Source organism: Puma concolor, chromosome B3, assembly GCF_028749965.1.
Source record: "Puma concolor isolate L17-30 chromosome B3, mPumCon1.1.hap2, whole genome shotgun sequence".
Lineage (NCBI taxonomy): Eukaryota > Metazoa > Chordata > Mammalia > Carnivora > Felidae > Puma > Puma concolor.
The window spans coordinates 10,432,728-10,449,091 of NC_141672.1; the positions used below are offsets into that span (position 1 = coordinate 10,432,728).

A 16,364-nucleotide genomic window follows, 5' to 3' on the forward strand; every position below is an offset into this window, starting at 1 on the left:
CAGACTTATTGGACTCCTCTTTGGAGAGAGGCCTTTGAGAACTAGCAGTCTACAGAATGTGCTCCAGAAAACACTGCTTTAGAAGTTACTCAGAATTCAGAAGGCAGAACACTTTCACGAAAACACTGGTGTAAAAAAACATCCCCAACATTTGTGGTCCGTGATGGAGAGTTCAGTCCTGCAAGGATCTCGGTGTCAAGGGTCCATGCGGTGAGCCTCCGCGGTAGGTGAAGAGAATACTTTTCTGCCTTTCCTTCCTTCTTCTTTTCTTCCCTCCCTCCTCCTCTCCCTCTCTCCATCCTTCCTTGTGGGACCTGTCAGGACAGGGGTCCACGTCTTATTATCCGTGGCTGAGCATCGTCATCATTATCGCCTCCCTGGATGGGTATGGGAATGATCTGTCCCGTGCCACTTAAATCCCCATCTCGATTTCAGCTGGACACGTCGGGGCAGCCGACCCGGTCTTCCCATCTGGGTGGATGTTAAAAATCCCTTTTCCTAAGCTTGGGTTTTTATGGCCGGCTGGCGTCATCCGTCATCATAAAAGTGGACTGAGATTTAGCACTGAGGTTAGACAGAATCACACAGAAAAAACTACAGCGGGTTTATTTTTTTTTTTTTATTTCTGTTACAGGCACCAGCCTAAATATATATATATATATATATATAGCTTAAAACTTAATTTGCTGTGTAATTGGGACTAGTTCTTTGGAGCCCTGGGTTATGGGTTTTGGAGCAGCCGAGAAGCAAGGGCACGGCGGGGCAGGACGTGCTATGTTAATTGGTGGCCTCTGGGACCCGTGAGAGAATTGGATTTAAGTCCCCAGTTAGAATGCGCTTGGCAGCTTTCTTGGAGTCTCCCCGGGTACATACTGGGGAGACCACCAGTCTGCACCGGCGGCTCAAGCAGGTACCCAGGCTCCATCCCGATGCCCCCGGGCGCATCCGCAACGTGCACGAGGGACGGAGGAGGGCAGGCCGCACGGGAGTCACAGAGAGGGTGACAGAGCTCTGGCGGCTCTGGCGGCTCTGGCCTGCCGCTTCTCTGTACGCTTGTCTGTAGTAAGTCTCGCGCCGCTCGGCCTCCGGTCCCGGCGAGGGTTTTGCATTTTATTACCAGAGTCTTGATAAAAGGGACGCAGGTCAGAGCAAACATGCGGGGAGGAAAAACAAAGGAAATTAAACGCAGAATCGCTGCTGGTGCAAACCACATGGAGGCCTTGGCTTTAATACCACCAGAGCCGGTGGGGGGAAGTGGCCCCCAGGAGTCGGAACCAAAGGGACGTTGGCCTGGTATTCCTGAAGCCTGGCCCCTCTCCTGTTTAAAAAGAAATTGCCGTTTAATTTGTTTCTGAGTTTTATGTCTCAAGTGAACCAGCATGGGGCCACGTAATGAGGTTGTGTTTCTGGGAGGTGTTGAAAGACGGGAAAAGAGCAAACACGGCGTCCAGACGGGGTGGCCGAGGGTTCCCGGGGGGGGGGGGGTCCAGCAGCCCCGGGGCCGGAGGGGCCGGTGGGGGCTTCCCCGGGCGCTGGCCTCCCTGGGTGCCGGCTTCTGTGGGGCCAGAGGTGCCCTCGCGTGGTCTGGTGGCGGTCCACCTGGCGACCAGCCGGAGGGAGCGGCCTCTCCATCTCTGTTTAAAGACCCCCGGGGCCAGCCCCAGCCGATGGAGGAGGGTGGCCTGGCTGAAGGGGGCCGAGGAGGACTCTTCGAATGAGAGAGAGTCTGAGCCACGGAGAAGAAGAGCGTTTGGCAAGAGTGGGAGAGTCTCTGTGAGCATCTCAGGGGGCCGCTGACGTAAGGTTGGGCAAGAGCTTGCCAGAGGAGGAACCCCTTAGAGATCGTCACAGGCGGGGGCTGTGGCTGTCCCCCGGGGCTGAGATGGCCTCCGTATAGTGCCACGCTTCCCGGCAAACAGTGCCTGGGGGCTGGGAGCGGGTGCAGGCCGGGGCCTTGCCCCTGCACAAAACAGAAGCAGAGGTGGGAAGGTGTCGGGCCTCCCACCACCCTGCCTGCCCCCACCCTCCCTCCTAGACGGAGGCGGGTGGGTGAAGCCTTGGCCCTCAGCGCCCCTCCCACTGGGGACGGGCAGAACCCACCAGCCGTAGCCTCTGCCCCAGATGACCTCGCTGTCCCAGTCCTGTGTGTGTGACCCCCGCCCCCCTTTCCTTGCTGCCACCTCCCGAGCACCGACCCGCCCGAAAGGAGCCGGGCCCCGTGAGGAGTTAAGGAAAGCCATCTGCAGGGCCATGCCTGTGCCCGTGACGGGCCACGAACTGTGAGGACAGGTAGGTCTGGCTCCTGAGCCGTGACACACACCTGTCGCGCTGCCGGGTGACCTGCCGGATAACTTTAGCGCATGGTGCCCTCCCCGCACCTCGGGGAGGCCCTTCCGTGGCGGGGTAAGGCCAGCTCAGGTGCATCTGACCCTCACGACCCCATGATGCGGGGACTATGACCCACTGTGTAGATGGGTAAACGGAGGCACTCGGGGACGATACTGGCAGACCTCTCGTTTGCTGAAGCTTTCCCCGGTATTCTTCGGCAGGGAAGGCTGACACTGGAGCAGCCTGGGTGGTCCCTTAGGCCCTCCAGGGCTTCTCACCCTTGGTGCCGCTGACACCCTGGGCCGGAATAATCTGTTTTGTGGTAGGGGGCCGTTCAACAGCATCCCTGGCCTCAACCCACCTAGATGCCGGTCCGAACCCTCCCGCTTGGTCGTGACAGTCGAAAATTCTCCAGATGCCACCAGATGTCCCCAGGGGCCGAGGCACCTCTGCTTGAGCACCGCTGGGGACACTCCAGCCTTTCCAGGGCGCTCCCAACATGGCGAGTGGGGCGAGGGCAGCTGGAAAGCCGGAGGACTTCCTGGAGGTGGCTTTGGGGCGCTGAGACCACCAGCCTGGCCGAGGAGGAGAGCCCATCCATCTGCCTCCCGCCTCTCGCCAGGCTGGGTGACTGAAGCTGGAAAGAACTGCTCCCAGCTGGCCTGCCTGAATGGACGTCACAGAATGAGCGTCCCCTGCAGGAATTCTGGTCTGCAGTCCTCCTCGTCAGTTCTGGTTCATCTCGCAGGGGAGTCAGAGACCCCCCCCCCCCAAACTGTATGAATTCAGTGACTAAAGGCCACTATCGGGAAGAGCCCTTTGGACGACGAAGGAAAAAGAAATGACGTTTGTCTTGCCCGTTGCCGGTAGGCAAGCCCGGGAGACATATGTGTGTCCCCCTTTTTTCGTCTGCGGTGGGGCTTGTGTACCTGGCTCCAGGCCGCCTGCTCCTTCTATGCCAGGTGGCACGCCAGTCGCATCCTCCACCCTGCCTGAAGATGGCCAAGAAATTGTGCCACTTGTCTCTTCCCAGTAAGAACAGGTTTTCAAAGTGTGCAGTGTCTCGCCCACAAGCTGGTTGAATGCAGGTTCTCAGGCCTTGGGGCCAGAGAGCGTGAGTCAGCAGGTCTTGGATAGGGTCCAGGGATTAGCATTTTAACTGTCACCCCAGAACCTCTTGATGTTAGCGATCCGTGGACCAGACTTTGAAAAATGCCGCGGCATTAGCTGATCACACTGAATTGTGTACGTGAATATCTTGGTGCTTTAGCTGTGTGTGTGTGTGTGTGTGTGTGTGTGTGTGTGTTTCTGAAAGGAATCAATAAAATATCAATAGTGGTGATCTGTGAGTGTAATGTGATTTCAACAGATTTTAGATACGTCTCTCTATCCCGTCTTGTTTTAATTTTTTATCATGAGCACATGTTTATAAACAGATAAGCCATCAAGCCTTTCTCGTGGGTGGGGAAGGGCAGAAATATTATAAAGGAAATATTACCTAGGAAAGAGGTTTAGCAGAAGTGTGGACATAGGGAAAAAAAGGTCACAGTGTCAATGAATCTGTTTTAACTCCCAAGTCAGCGTCTCCCACTCCGTGGCTCCCAAGTCCTGAGCTGGCCACCAGTGGTGGCCTGGAGAATGGAGGAAGGTCACATTTTGAAATTATCTGTTCTTGGTAAAGCAGGGGCCTGAGTCACACGAGGGGATTTGGGACGGTGGCCTTGAGCCAGAAGGCTGTGCCTCCCTCTCTGTCTCTGTCTCTCGGGGCCCCTGTCCAGCCAGCTCCTCCCATTGCATGCTGCCCGGGCACTTGGACGCGCCCCGGCCAGCCAGGCAGACCCGGTGATGGCGATTTTACAACCCTGTTACTGCCCCGCCGTTGCCCAGCAAACCCGTACCGGGCCCCACAAACACTCCGTGAGAAGGCCAGACCCTTCCAGAAAAATGGTTCCCTACACCTTTACAACGTGATAGGTGCGGCGGAAAGAAAGGGGCCACTGGATTTATGGAAACTATATAAAGTTTACGGAGTCTTGGCAGGCCAGAAGTAGAAAGAGCCTGCAGGATGGGGGTGGGCATTTCGAAATGGAGAAGGTCACGATCAGACCTTTGTGGTGAGACACCGAACAAAATACTGCGATTCCAGGGCTTGCTGTGTGGCTGTGAGGTCAACCACCGGGGCTGCCTTTTGGGGTGATGCCCTGGAATCTTCACCGCATGCCCGTGAGGAAGGCATGGCTTTCCCCCTTCTGTAGAGGGGAGACTGAGGCAAAGGGATTTTGAAAGTCAGGAACTTGCCCAAGGTCGCACAGCTAGTGGTGTGTGTGGCTCTCAGCTGGGTGTTCTGAGGCAACCCAAATTTTCACCGTCTCTCTCTCCTCTGTGTATTGAGCGATGTGTCCCAGTTTCAGGTTCAGAAATTATGGTCTCCATTCCCTATTTCAGTTTGGGACTCATCTGTTATTTGTGATTTAGTTTCACGGTCTCCTGGTATCTTCAGTCATCACGTTCCCCTCCCGTGGGTCAGCTTTGCTGTCGAAGCTAATCTGTGCTCAGATTCCTGCTCCCCCGCCCCCCCCAGGCCGTGGCTGGAATGGAAATGAGGCCTCCCACAGGTTGACTGTGGACTAGGGTGGGGCTGGGACACTGCCCTTGCCTACAGGAGCCCCTCCGTGTCCTACTTCTACTGTGAGATCCTCATAGGGCCCCCGGAGGAGTACCCCCTGGGGTCTGAAATCACCTCCCCTCCTCCCCATCAGCCCTGGAAATTTCTTATTTCTCCTTGCATATGTGCCCTGTAGCATCCATGTTTTCTCTCCTACTTGGCTGTGAATTCTTGGAGTACAGATTCCAAGCATTTTTTTTTTTTTTTTATTCTCTGATTTTGCCCACAGGGTCTGGTGTAGTTCCTGGCATGTAATGGTTATGGACTAAGTATCAGCTGGGAGAATGGAAGGAAGGAAGGAAGGATGGATGATGGATGGATGGGTTGAAGGAAGGAAGGAAGGAAGGAAGGGAGGAAGGATACATGGTTGGATGGATAGATGGATGGATGGATGGATGAATGGATTGAAGGAAGGAAGAAAAAGAAGGAAGGAAGGAAGGAGGGAAGGAAGGAAGGAAGGAAGGAAGAAAAGAAAGAAGGAACGTTGGATGGGTACATGGTTGGCTGGCTGGCTGGATGGATACATGGAAGGAAGGAAGGATACATGGTTGGATGGACAGATGGATGGATGGATGGATGGATGGGTTGAAGGAAGGAAGGAAGGAAGGAAGGAAGGAAGGAAGGAAGGATACATGGTTGGATGGATGATGGATGGATGGATGGATGGATGAATGGATTGAAGGAAGGAAGAAAAAGAAGGAAGGAAGGAAGGAAGGAAGGAAGGAAGGAAGGAAGGAAGGAAGAAAAGAAAGAAGGAACGTTGGATGGGTACATGGTTGGCTGGCTGGATGGATGGATACATGGAAGGAAGGAAGGAAGGAAGGAAGGAAGGAAGGATGGAAGGAAGGAAGGAAGGATACATGGTTGGATGGATGGATGGACAGACAGATGGGGTGGGTCTTCCACACAGTTCCACACTTCCTTCCACACAGTTAAACCAGCCGTCCAAACGAGGTTCTCTCAGGCTTTCACTGAATGCACTTCTGTTTCAGGGGACGTCCTTCGCTCTCCCTGAAGCCATATGGAGAAACCAGCCTGAGTGTTTGAATGTGTGTGTAAATACTTTACAATCCCATAAACTTGTTTAAAGACAGGTGGGGGTGAAAGTATACACCGGGGCAGCCTTTGGGGAGGGCAATTTGGAAGTAGCTATTAAAATTGTAAATGTGCCCACCACTAAGACCCTGCAGCCCCGCTTTTAGCTGTCAGGCCTGAGATTCGTCTGCTTGTGCACAAAGAACCAGGCAGCAGGGCACTCGTGCAATCGTGCTGGCTGCAACACGGCCCGTAACAGTGAGAAAGTGGGAAGAGCTAAGTGCCATCAACCGAGGGACGGCCGCTAAGCTCTGGAACACCCACGCCATAGCCAATGATACACAGGCAGAAAGGTCTCAAGTGGGGCTGGGGGCAGGGCACTCTCCAGTCTTCTGGAAAGCTCCGAGACTCTGTAGCTCATGGCCCTCAGCAAATGCTCCCCCACCCACCCCCTGCAACCCCGTTTCTACCCACCTCTTTTCCCTTCTTCCTCTTCTACCCACGAAACACAGTTTACTGGGATTGGCTCTTGAGTTCTTACACCGACTTGCTAAGTGACCTTTTCTTACAGCAAAGGAGGGAAATCGAGAGAAAAGCAGTTACGCGCCTAAGTACTGTCTGCCGGATCTTCAATTAAAAAGATTGAAAGCCACAATATTAAAATTTGATTTATGGGCACCGCTATCTACCTAATAACGAGGCCGAGAGGAAAAAAGAACCATAGCCATTACAGAAAACCATAGCCCCTTTTCTCCCCTGGGAGATAAATTGCCTCCCACTTTCTTATTGCTAAAGAAACGTGAAATGGTTTTAAGCACGTGCGACGCGTTCTTCCGAAATGTGGAGATCCAGAGCTGAGTGATTCAGGAGTCATCTGGCTCAGACATTTCAAGGAAGCTTCCAGAGCGGCCTAGCAGCCTGGGCTGCGGAGGCTGCTTCTGTGTCCGGCCGAGCACCCAGACCTAGGCGCTAGCCCCCTTACCCAGGGTCCGGGTCCTGGGCAGCCAGCCGGCCAATGCCACACACAGGATCCAGGTCCGGGTCCCAACTTGGCTGTATTTAAGCTATTTAATCCTCCGTTTCTTAATCTGTAAAATGCGAGTAACCTTACTAATTGTGTGACAGTTTTGTTCCGTGTGCCTGAATTCATGGCTATTTAAAAACCATTGTTTGAATGTTTATTTTTGAGAGACAGACAGACAGACAGAACAGACGGAATGTGAGCAGGGAAGGGGCAGAGAGAGAGAGAGAGAGAGAGAGGGAGCCACAGAATCCGAAGAAGCAGGCTCCAGGCTCTGAGCCGTCAGCACAGAGCCCAAGGCGGGGCTCAAACTCACAAACCGTGAGATCGAGACCTGAGCCGAAGTCAGATGATTGACTGAGCCACCCAGGCGCCCCTGAATTCATGGTTATGTATTCTAGTGAAGATGCTGTGGGGTTGGGCTGGGGATGAGCAGGGTTTCAAGCGTTTTGCACACAGTTCTTTATACCCAGCTAATGGCTTTTCTTTGTTTTCAGTTGAGAGGGAAAATGTGCAGAAGAGAACCTTTACTCGATGGGTAAATCTCCATCTAGAGAAGGTAAGCAGGGCACGTGGGTTTTTGTTAAGTGACAGATTCATCCGTGACCGAGCGCACAGCCCCGTAGTGCGGGGAGGGGGGGAAAGGGTGGCTCTGTATTTCCGGCTGTCGTTTTCTGCGCCCGTTCGTTGAACCGTCTGCTTGAGTACCTTTAACCACCAAGTGTCAAGCTCAGTGCTGGGAACGTGGTTCTGCCATCATGGGGTTGTCAGCCCAGTTGGGGAAGGAGAGGGTCTCTCTTTAAATAGGAATCAATGAACAAATGTTAGAAGACATCTATTACTGAACACCCCAAGGGCTTTCCTGGACACAGGGACTGGGGTGGGGACAGGGCTGGGCTTCCCGTACTGGGAGGATGGCAGGGGATTCTCAGCCAGAGCCATTTGTAGGTATCCGGATTGATGTATGCAAGGACTCGACACCTTGTAACAAAGCCAGATCCCCTGGTTAATCACATAATGTTGCTTTTGATCAACAGTGTGACCTGCCCCGTTTGGTGCATCAGGCACCCTGCTTAGTGCAGCACACGTCTCCTTCTATCCCCATGACAACCCTCATCCCCCAGCTGGGGAAGGAGAGATTCTTTTTCTCTTCATGAGACAGCTGATTTATCAGGATTCATTTCACTCCTGTCATTTCTTCTTAAATTCCACGATCTGCTTCTCCAAATAGACGCAGCCCCGTCGCCTCATCTCCTTGTAGAGCTGGTAGCGTTCTCAGTGAGGTTAGGCATATGGATTTTCTTCTCTCCACCCGAAAGGTACGAGAGCAAGTATTGACTGCCCGTGGAGTTAACCCCAAAGAAAAGTTCATGGAGGAAATCGCTGAAATGATTAGATCCCCGAGAAAAGAACGGTGGTTTTTCGGAAGCGCGGCGCTTGACCAAAATTCTAATTCGTGTAGTTTACCTTTAGACCCGTAATATTTCCCGAGCAGCCCTTGACCACCCACACCTCTACTCAGCACCTAGACGATGGGTTCCCCTTGACCCAGGAGGACTCCCGACCTCCTTGGGATGAAGCACCGTAAATCATTTGCCAGTTGTTTTGACTATTGGTACATTTTCGGCAGTGCTCATAAAGCGAAGTGTTATTTTTGGAAAAAAAGGAAAACCGTTCCCCCGATCTGAGTTCGCCGAACTCCTAAATTAATGCCTGATGTGCGTCAGGATAGCTGGAAATTCCTCCTGGCGGGTGGAGTGTGGCTATGGCATATTTCTTTTTCTTTCTTTCTTTCTTTCTCTCTTTCTTTCTTTCTTTCTCTTTCTTTCTTTTTTCTTTCTCTCTTTCTTTCTTTCTCTCTTTTTTTTTCTTTTTCTTTTTTCTTTCTTTCTTTTTCTTTCTTTCTCTTTTTCTTTCTTTCTTTCTCTCTTTCTTTCTTTCTTTCTCTTTTTCTTTCTCTCTTTCTTTCTTTTTTTCTCTCTTTCTTTCTTTCTTATTGAAAAATAAATACAGAAAAGGACAGCGGGTAAGGCCCCAAATACCCACGCACTCACTCACCGCCCTCGGCGAGCCTCTGTGAGCATCCTCCTATCGGGGATTGCCTCCGTGGCCACGCTCCTGTCCCTTTTCCGGGGCAGGTGGGTAGCCCCGCTCTGAGGATAAATCAGATAGCACCTGAAACCGATGCCTAATAAACAGGGCAAAATTAACAGCCATGTTTCCAACCTTGAGACTTTCAAGGCCAACCTTTCATGTAAAGGAAACCCGGGAACCCCTCGGGGACTTGGGTTTCACTGCAATTTGAAGGCCGTTAGAAATATTTACTGAGTCTCGGGCTTCTGGAAAAATTCCTTAATTTACCGAAGGAGTTAGATCATGAAGAAAGCCCTGGGGGTGCTGTTTATTCGGCCATACCGATCTCATGAAGCCCGTGGAACGTTTGGGGCCCGAGCAGTGTTTTCGCTGGAACAGATTCAATTTCTCCTTCTGCCATCTCGCAGGATGGACTCTGGCCAAGGCCCCATTTGCTGCCGCCGAGGCTCTTACAGACACTGTCAGTGGAAATTACCCTCCAGATTCAACTCAAAAGCAAGGCTTGGCCACGGCCGGGGCTGGTAACTGGAAATTTTGTTAGTCCATCTATCAGGGGGTGTTCTGTTCGGGCGTCACGTTTTCTGCCTCGCATTAGCAGGAATAACATTTCCGTGAGAGTCTCCGTAACCCGACGCCGTCATGTTCCGTGTGGAATGTGCCCAAGGATCTGTGGGAGTTTGCAAAGAAAATAATTTGCCTCTTGGTTCAAAGTCGCTGTTGCCCTTGAAGCAAATCCCTCTTCTGTGCACCTGTGGGAGGAATCGCCCTGTATTTGGACAAACTGGGGGTCAAGGGGCTCGTATAAGGGGTAAGGAAATGCCACCTTCCTTAATAAAAAAATTTTTTTTTAATTTAAAATAAAAAAACAAAAAACAAAAACAGGAATTCTCCAAAGCTGTCACGGGAAGGAGGCCTTCCCGGAGGGAAAAGGTGCCCAGACCAAAACTCCTCCATGTTTCTGAGACTTCCCTCACCCCTGGGTCTCTGGCCGGTTACAGAGATCGTGTCTCCTGTGTGAACACCTCATTCATGTACCCAGGAGCGCAGAGAGCGCCCTGCCCAGCTGTTCTAATGTTGCCAAAACCCCACTACCAAAAGGGAAACAGAGAATCATGCTGGGGGTGGGGCTTATTAAAAATACACATTTGTGGGCGCCTGGGTGGCTCAGTCGGTTGAGCGTCCGACTTCGGCTCAGGTCATGATCTCCCAGCTCGTGAGTTCGAGCCCTGTGTCAGGCTCTGTGCTGACAGCTCGGAGCCTGGAGCTTGCTTCGGATTCTGTGTCTCCCTCTCTCTCTTCCCCTCTCCTGCTCTCACTCTCTCTCTCTCTCTCTCAAAAATTAAATAAACATTAAAAAAACACACATTTCTGGAAGCCCCGTTCCCTGAGATTCCGTACGTAAGTTCTAATCATACTGCATTAAAGGAAGTATTATCAAGCTGGTTCAGTCAACAGAAACCTTTCTTCAAGCAAAGTGTTACTCGGAACCCTAAAGAAAGGCCAGTAAGAACGGAGCCTCTCTGATCGAAGGGGGTGCAGCGGGTCAGACTCTTTCTCGGCACCCCTCGGTCCCCACAGGGGACCCTGAAGCTGCTCCAGTAAAGTCTAGGGTTCCGGGAAACACATTTGCAAATCCCGATGCTGGAGCGTCTGACCGGCAAGTTCCAGACAGCCCCGGGAGCTCCAGGCCACACGTCCAGCCAGACTCTTGGCGGACACAGCATGGTGCCAGTTCCCCTAGACAGTGGACCTCTCCGGCTTTTCCCACCCAGGCCCCCTTCACACTCCAGTTCATGTGAGCACAGTTGCCTCTGCCCCCAGTGAGAGGCCGGAACTTGGGCGAACCCGGTAAGCCCAGAAAGAGAAGCCAGTGGGGCGGAGAGAGGGAGATTCAGGGCCATTCCCTGTGGAGGGGTTCCATCCAAGGATCATCTCCTTTTTCCCACTTATAGCCATGAGACATGCACCCCCTGGATGAAATGCCTCACTGCAGAGAACACCCCGAGACTCTGCGGGAAAGAAGCCACTTAACAAGCTGGTTCTCCTGACTCGTTCATCTGGGAAGGCAGGAGTTGTGCCAGGCACTGTCCCTACAGGATCTCGTTTCGTTTTAGCCCCTGTGCTCTGAGATCTTGCAGAACAGGCCTCTAAGGCCCAGGGAGGGTCAGGAAGATGCCCGAGTCCCTGTTGAGGGTAGATCCTGGACTTGAACTCAGGTGTGTCTGACTCCCTTGCTTCTCAGTGGAGCAGGTAAGAAGTTCGTCCTGAGATAACATTGGTTTACTTAAGAAGCCAGTTTTGTGGAGGAACAGAGACAGTGGCATTCAGAATGCTGATGAACTTTTTAAGGGGCTCCTGGGTGGCTCAGTCGATTGAGCGTCCCACTCTTGATTTCAGCTCAGGTCATGATCCCAGGGTCATGGGCTCGAGCCCCAAGTCTGGCTCCATCCTGACTGTGGAGCCTGCTTAAGATTCTCTCTCTCTCTCTCTCTCTCTCTCTCTCTCTCTCCTGACCCTCTCCCCCCACCTCTATCTCTAAAATTAAAAAAAAAAAAAGCTGATTAACTTTTTAGTATGATTTTAGTTAGTTTGATCGGTAAGATATGTTTGTATCTAAACATATAAATAGACAAGAACATCTACAGATAAATCAGCCTCCCAACCTTTGACTTCTGAACAGGCCTACACATTTGGTGGGGACGAAGGGTCCCCCCCTCCCAACCGTCCAGCCACTCGGGAGACCAGCAGTCTGTCAACACGGCCCCCACTGCCCCCAGCTGAGTCACACACGCTAGCGACCTTCCTGGCTTCCTCTGCCGAGGGTCCCACCACCTCTGGAGTTAGACTGAATCTTGACGCATCAGCTGGCACCTCAGGAAGATGCACATACAGAGACGAAGCAGTATTGGAGATGGGGGGGCGTGGGAGGGGGAGCCCTGCTGACGTCTGTACCGAGGCCCAGAGGGTCACTGACCCAGGGTCATGCCATCGTGGTGGGGATCTGGGCACCGCCTGTCCGCAGCCAGTGAGTCCCGATGAAGAAACAGGACTGATTGTACAAAGAGCCGATTTGACCAAACACTGGGCATGTCACCTAGCCTCTTTGAGCCTCAGTGCCCCCAAATCTAAAGCGAAGGGCTTACACCAGGTAATTTCACATGAGTCTTACTGGCATTATTTTATTCTTTGGAGGCCTGTCATCAAGACATGCCATTTCTTTCTCCCCTTAAAGAGAAGCGTGGATACAATGGCCCTTGCGGGGGGGTCTCAGATCTCAGGGTCCCAACGCCCTCCAGGTCACTTGTTTGAGCTGCGCTCTGGTGCTGAGTCTCCTCCTTGATTTGCTGGCACCCTCTCGCCCCCAGGCAGAGGGGGCATTGCCCGCAGACAGATCTGGAGGTCAGGATGTCTTCCCTTGGGGGAGAATTGAAGCTTGGGAACAGTTTTGGGGATCATACGGGTCACTAATCAGCTTCCTCACCCCCTTCTTCCACAGTGCGACCCACCCCTAGAAGTTAAAGATTTATTCATTGATATCCAAGATGGCAAAATCCTAATGGCTTTGTTAGAAGTCCTGTCTGGGCGGAATCTGGTACGTATGTCACGAAAGGGTCAGGGAGAAATAAAAGGTGAAGGCAAACACTGATCAAGGTTTCTTTGCAGCACAGAACTGTACGTAGGTGCACCCACCTGGCCATGCATGGTCCTGTGACAAGAAACTTAGGAAGGGTGACATTCCTTTCCCAGTGACCAAGAGTGATACAATCATGTGTAACGAAGCAGTGTCCTCCTTTTTTTTTTTTTAAGTAAATATACTTTAGTAAGTAAATAAATAAATGCCCAGTGTTTTTTGTAAGTCTTTGTTGAATTGAACCAGCCCGTCTTGAGGTTCATTGCACTTGGGACCCTCACCATACATGTCCGTGTCGCTTATGTCTGCTGTGTGTGGGTTGGTTATCTCTCTCCCATTCCCCGAGCGGGGGTGCTCAGCCTCAATGCTGTTGACATTTTGGGTCCGACATTTGCAGTCCTGGGCGCTGCATTCATGGTCTCTACCCCCTGGGTGCCAGGAGCACCCCCAGGTGTGACAGCCAAAAATGTCACTAGATACTACTGCCAGATGTCCACGGAGAGGGCCCGATGACCCGGCCCAAATGCCGGTGGTGGTGACGTCGAGAAACCCTTCTGTAGAGTCTCGCGTTTGACGTGGCATCCGTGAGCTAATTGTGGCTAATGCGGGTCCCAACTCTACCAGCCCGCTGCCCAGATCCAGTTCCACCTACAGGCTTGAAGTCAAGAGCCCCTCCTGTTTTCAGATCTAATGTAGCTAGACTCTCATCCCACCCCTTAACTCTTCTGTCTTCACCCTCCCAAAAGCAAAACAGGAGACACCTGTTAGCACCTCCGGGGGGCTGTGCAGAGTCACGTCGTGAACTCTCATGAAGGGCGGACTCATGGAGGTAAAAACAGTGTTGGTGTCTCAGCAGGTCCCGCAATGAGCCAACAGCACAGTCCCCACAGAGCTCCCTGAGAAAGCGTATCCAGTTCCTTGCTCTGTGTTCCCAGCAACACAAGCTCCCACTTTGCTGCCGGGCCACTGGCTGATAGATGCCATGGCCTTGCTGGGCCTGTGTTGGGGGCCTTCGGTTATGGAGGCTGAGAATAGGCCTCTGCTTACCCATGAGCTTGGCTGGCAGCTCACGGCTGGTGCAGCTGGTCCCCGCTGGTTTGCCTTGTAATGTCGGCCACCCGTCTGGAGGTGCTTCAGTGAGCTTCAGGGTGGGAGAGTTTCCTTGGGATATTCAGCTGCTGTTGTTAAAATTTTAGCGTCTGCAAGCACCTCTCTTCCTCTTTGTATTTGCCTCCTAGCTCTCTGTCTCTTTCTATCTTTCTGTTTCTGTCTGTAGTTCTCTCTCCTCTATCTCTCTCTGCCTGCCTGTGTCTCTCTCTGTCTCTCTTGTCTGTCTCTCTCTCTCTCCACCCCTCTGTTTCTGTCTGCATTTCTCTCTCCTCTCTCTCTGCCTGTCTGTCTCTCTCTGTCTCATCTGTCTCTCTCTCCACCTGTTTCTGTATTTCTCTCTCTTCTCTCTGTCTCTGCCTGCCTGGCTTTCTGTCTCTGTGTGTGTCTGCCTCTTGTCTCTCTCCGTCTCTCTGTTTCTGTCTGCATTTCTCCCCTCTCTCTGTCTCTCTCTCTCTCTGCATCTCCATCTCTGTTTCTCTGTCTCAGTATCTCTGCCTGTCTGTCTGTCTCTGCCTGGCTGTCTCTGTCTGTCTGTTTCTCTCTCTGACCTGGGATAAATGTCCACAAAGCTCCCGGCCGGAAAACTGAAACATCTGCTGCCTCTAGGAGGGACCTGCCGGGTGATTTAGCAGCTGTGGGGACGCCCCGGCCGATGCTCCCTGCCTGACAAAACCGTCAGAGCAGCGAGGAGAACACATCCTTGGAGGTCTCCGGAGAAGGAGGAATGTCAAAGCCAGGAGCCGGGTCAGAGAGAAAAATTTGACAAATCTGTCCCCTGTTTAACCTGCCTGGGCACCCCCTTCCCGCACAGACTCCAGTGAGTTAAGTCCCCAGAACCATAAATAAGCTGGATTTCAGCTGCGAGCCCCTGTATCTTGAGATTAATGCGAACACGGTAAAGACAAAGAAAGGCACACCGCCACCCCCCCGGCACCACCGGGCATTGAGAGTCTCGTTGGGCTCACTTCTCCTTTGCTCTGTTCTGTGTTGCAGCTGCATGAGTACAAGTCCTCATCCCATCGTATTTTCCGGTTGAACAACATAGCGAAAGCACTTAAGTTTTTGGAAGATAGCAATGTAAGTATTTGAAACACACGTGCTTTTCTTGGGACGAAAGGGACATAATTTGAAGTTCAGTGCCGGTCGCGGGAGAAAGCGTGAAAGGGGGAGCCTGCGAAAATGGCAGAATGAAACTAAGTTTCAACCTAACGGGACTCACTCAGGTAATCCTTCAGCTGGAGAGATGGTCCTGGCCTCCCAGCACCTAGATGCTGACTCTGACGGACGCCCAGCCTGGAAAGGGCGGCCCAGGGCACTGACTGGCTCACTGGCCCTTAGCAGCTGACGTTTGCTTCTTTATCCCTTTGAATAGTAGGACCGTGGGCACGCCACCTTGGGCGACTCTCTCTTAGAACACAGACTATCTGAGAAGCAGGAGCAAAGCGGGGCTAAAGCAGATTGGGGGGAGAATCCCAACATTTCTTCTCTCTTGGATAGAACTCTCTAGATTTAAATTGGTTCTCTCTGTGCTTTCGGCTCTGTTTCGTGTCCTTCACAAACGAGCAGGGATGGTCTAGAGGGGAGAAATTTCCAGAACTCCTCTTTCGTTAAGTTTCACCTGTTAACCCGGGTAAAAGGCCCTCTCGGCTTGCCCGATGCATCGGCACGTGCAGTAAGACTTCAGCAGGCGTGGTCCACTTGGGGTTCCTGATGGTGAGCAACAGCAGCTGACCTTGGCTGACGTCAGCAGAAAAGGAATTTGTTAAAAGGCTGCCCAGTAGTGCACAGAATGCCCTAGGAGACTGCGGAGTCGGGGAGGGGGCCCAGGAATTCACGGTGCCAGGACCGCTGCAGACCCGCCTCCCCCCAGCGCACAGCCACCGCCGTTGTCCCCGCTGCCTCTGGGAGAAGGACGTCACTGCCCCCGCCCGGGAAGGAGCTCTCAGCGTCACACCTTCAGATTCGAAGGCCTGGGCTGCCGTGCCTGGATCCCATGCACACCCCCGCTGCTGCCATGGGGGAGAGGAAGCACTTCCGGCTTTTGAAGAAGGCGGTGGGCACCGTCTCCCGTACTGTGGGGAAAGCCCCAGACACAGGAGGGCGTTCCGATGGTGGCAGCCAAAGAGCATAGTGCAGTTCGTAGCGGCGTCGTTCACGGTAGCCAAAAGGCGGAGGCAACCCAGGGGTCCATCGGTGGATGAGTGGGTGAACAATATGGCGTCTGTCCACGCCATGGAATATTACTCAGCCGTGAAAAAGGATGGGGTACTGACACGGGCTCCTGCATGGCTGAATCTTGAAAATGTTACGTCGAGTGAAGGAAGCCAGACACAAAAGACCACTTATTCTTTGATTCCATTCCTGTGAAGAGTCCGGCACTGGGAAATCAGGACTCAGAAAATAGAGTTGTGCCTGCTTAGGGACTGGAGGGGGTGATAGTTAAAGGTAGGGGGGGTCTCTTATGGAGGTGATGATGAAGA

At 52.6% G+C, this 16,364-nt stretch overlaps 1 protein-coding gene across 5 annotated transcripts in view; it reads left to right on the forward strand.

Annotated features, from left to right (window-relative positions):
- The window catches only part of CLMN (calmin), a 114,499-nt gene that overhangs the window by 69,165 nt on the left and 28,970 nt on the right, over positions 1-16,364 (forward strand). For all 5 annotated transcript variants that reach the window (XR_015252053.1, XM_086708880.1, XM_086708881.1 and 2 more), the window contains exons 2-4: positions 7,547-7,608; positions 12,640-12,735; positions 14,878-14,961. Coding sequence is in view for 4 of the 5 variants with exons in the window: in XM_086708880.1 (XP_086565006.1) it covers positions 7,547-7,608; positions 12,640-12,735; positions 14,878-14,961 (242 nt within the window). In the remaining variant the exon portion in view is untranslated. The remainder of the gene's footprint in view (positions 1-7,546; positions 7,609-12,639; positions 12,736-14,877; positions 14,962-16,364) is intronic.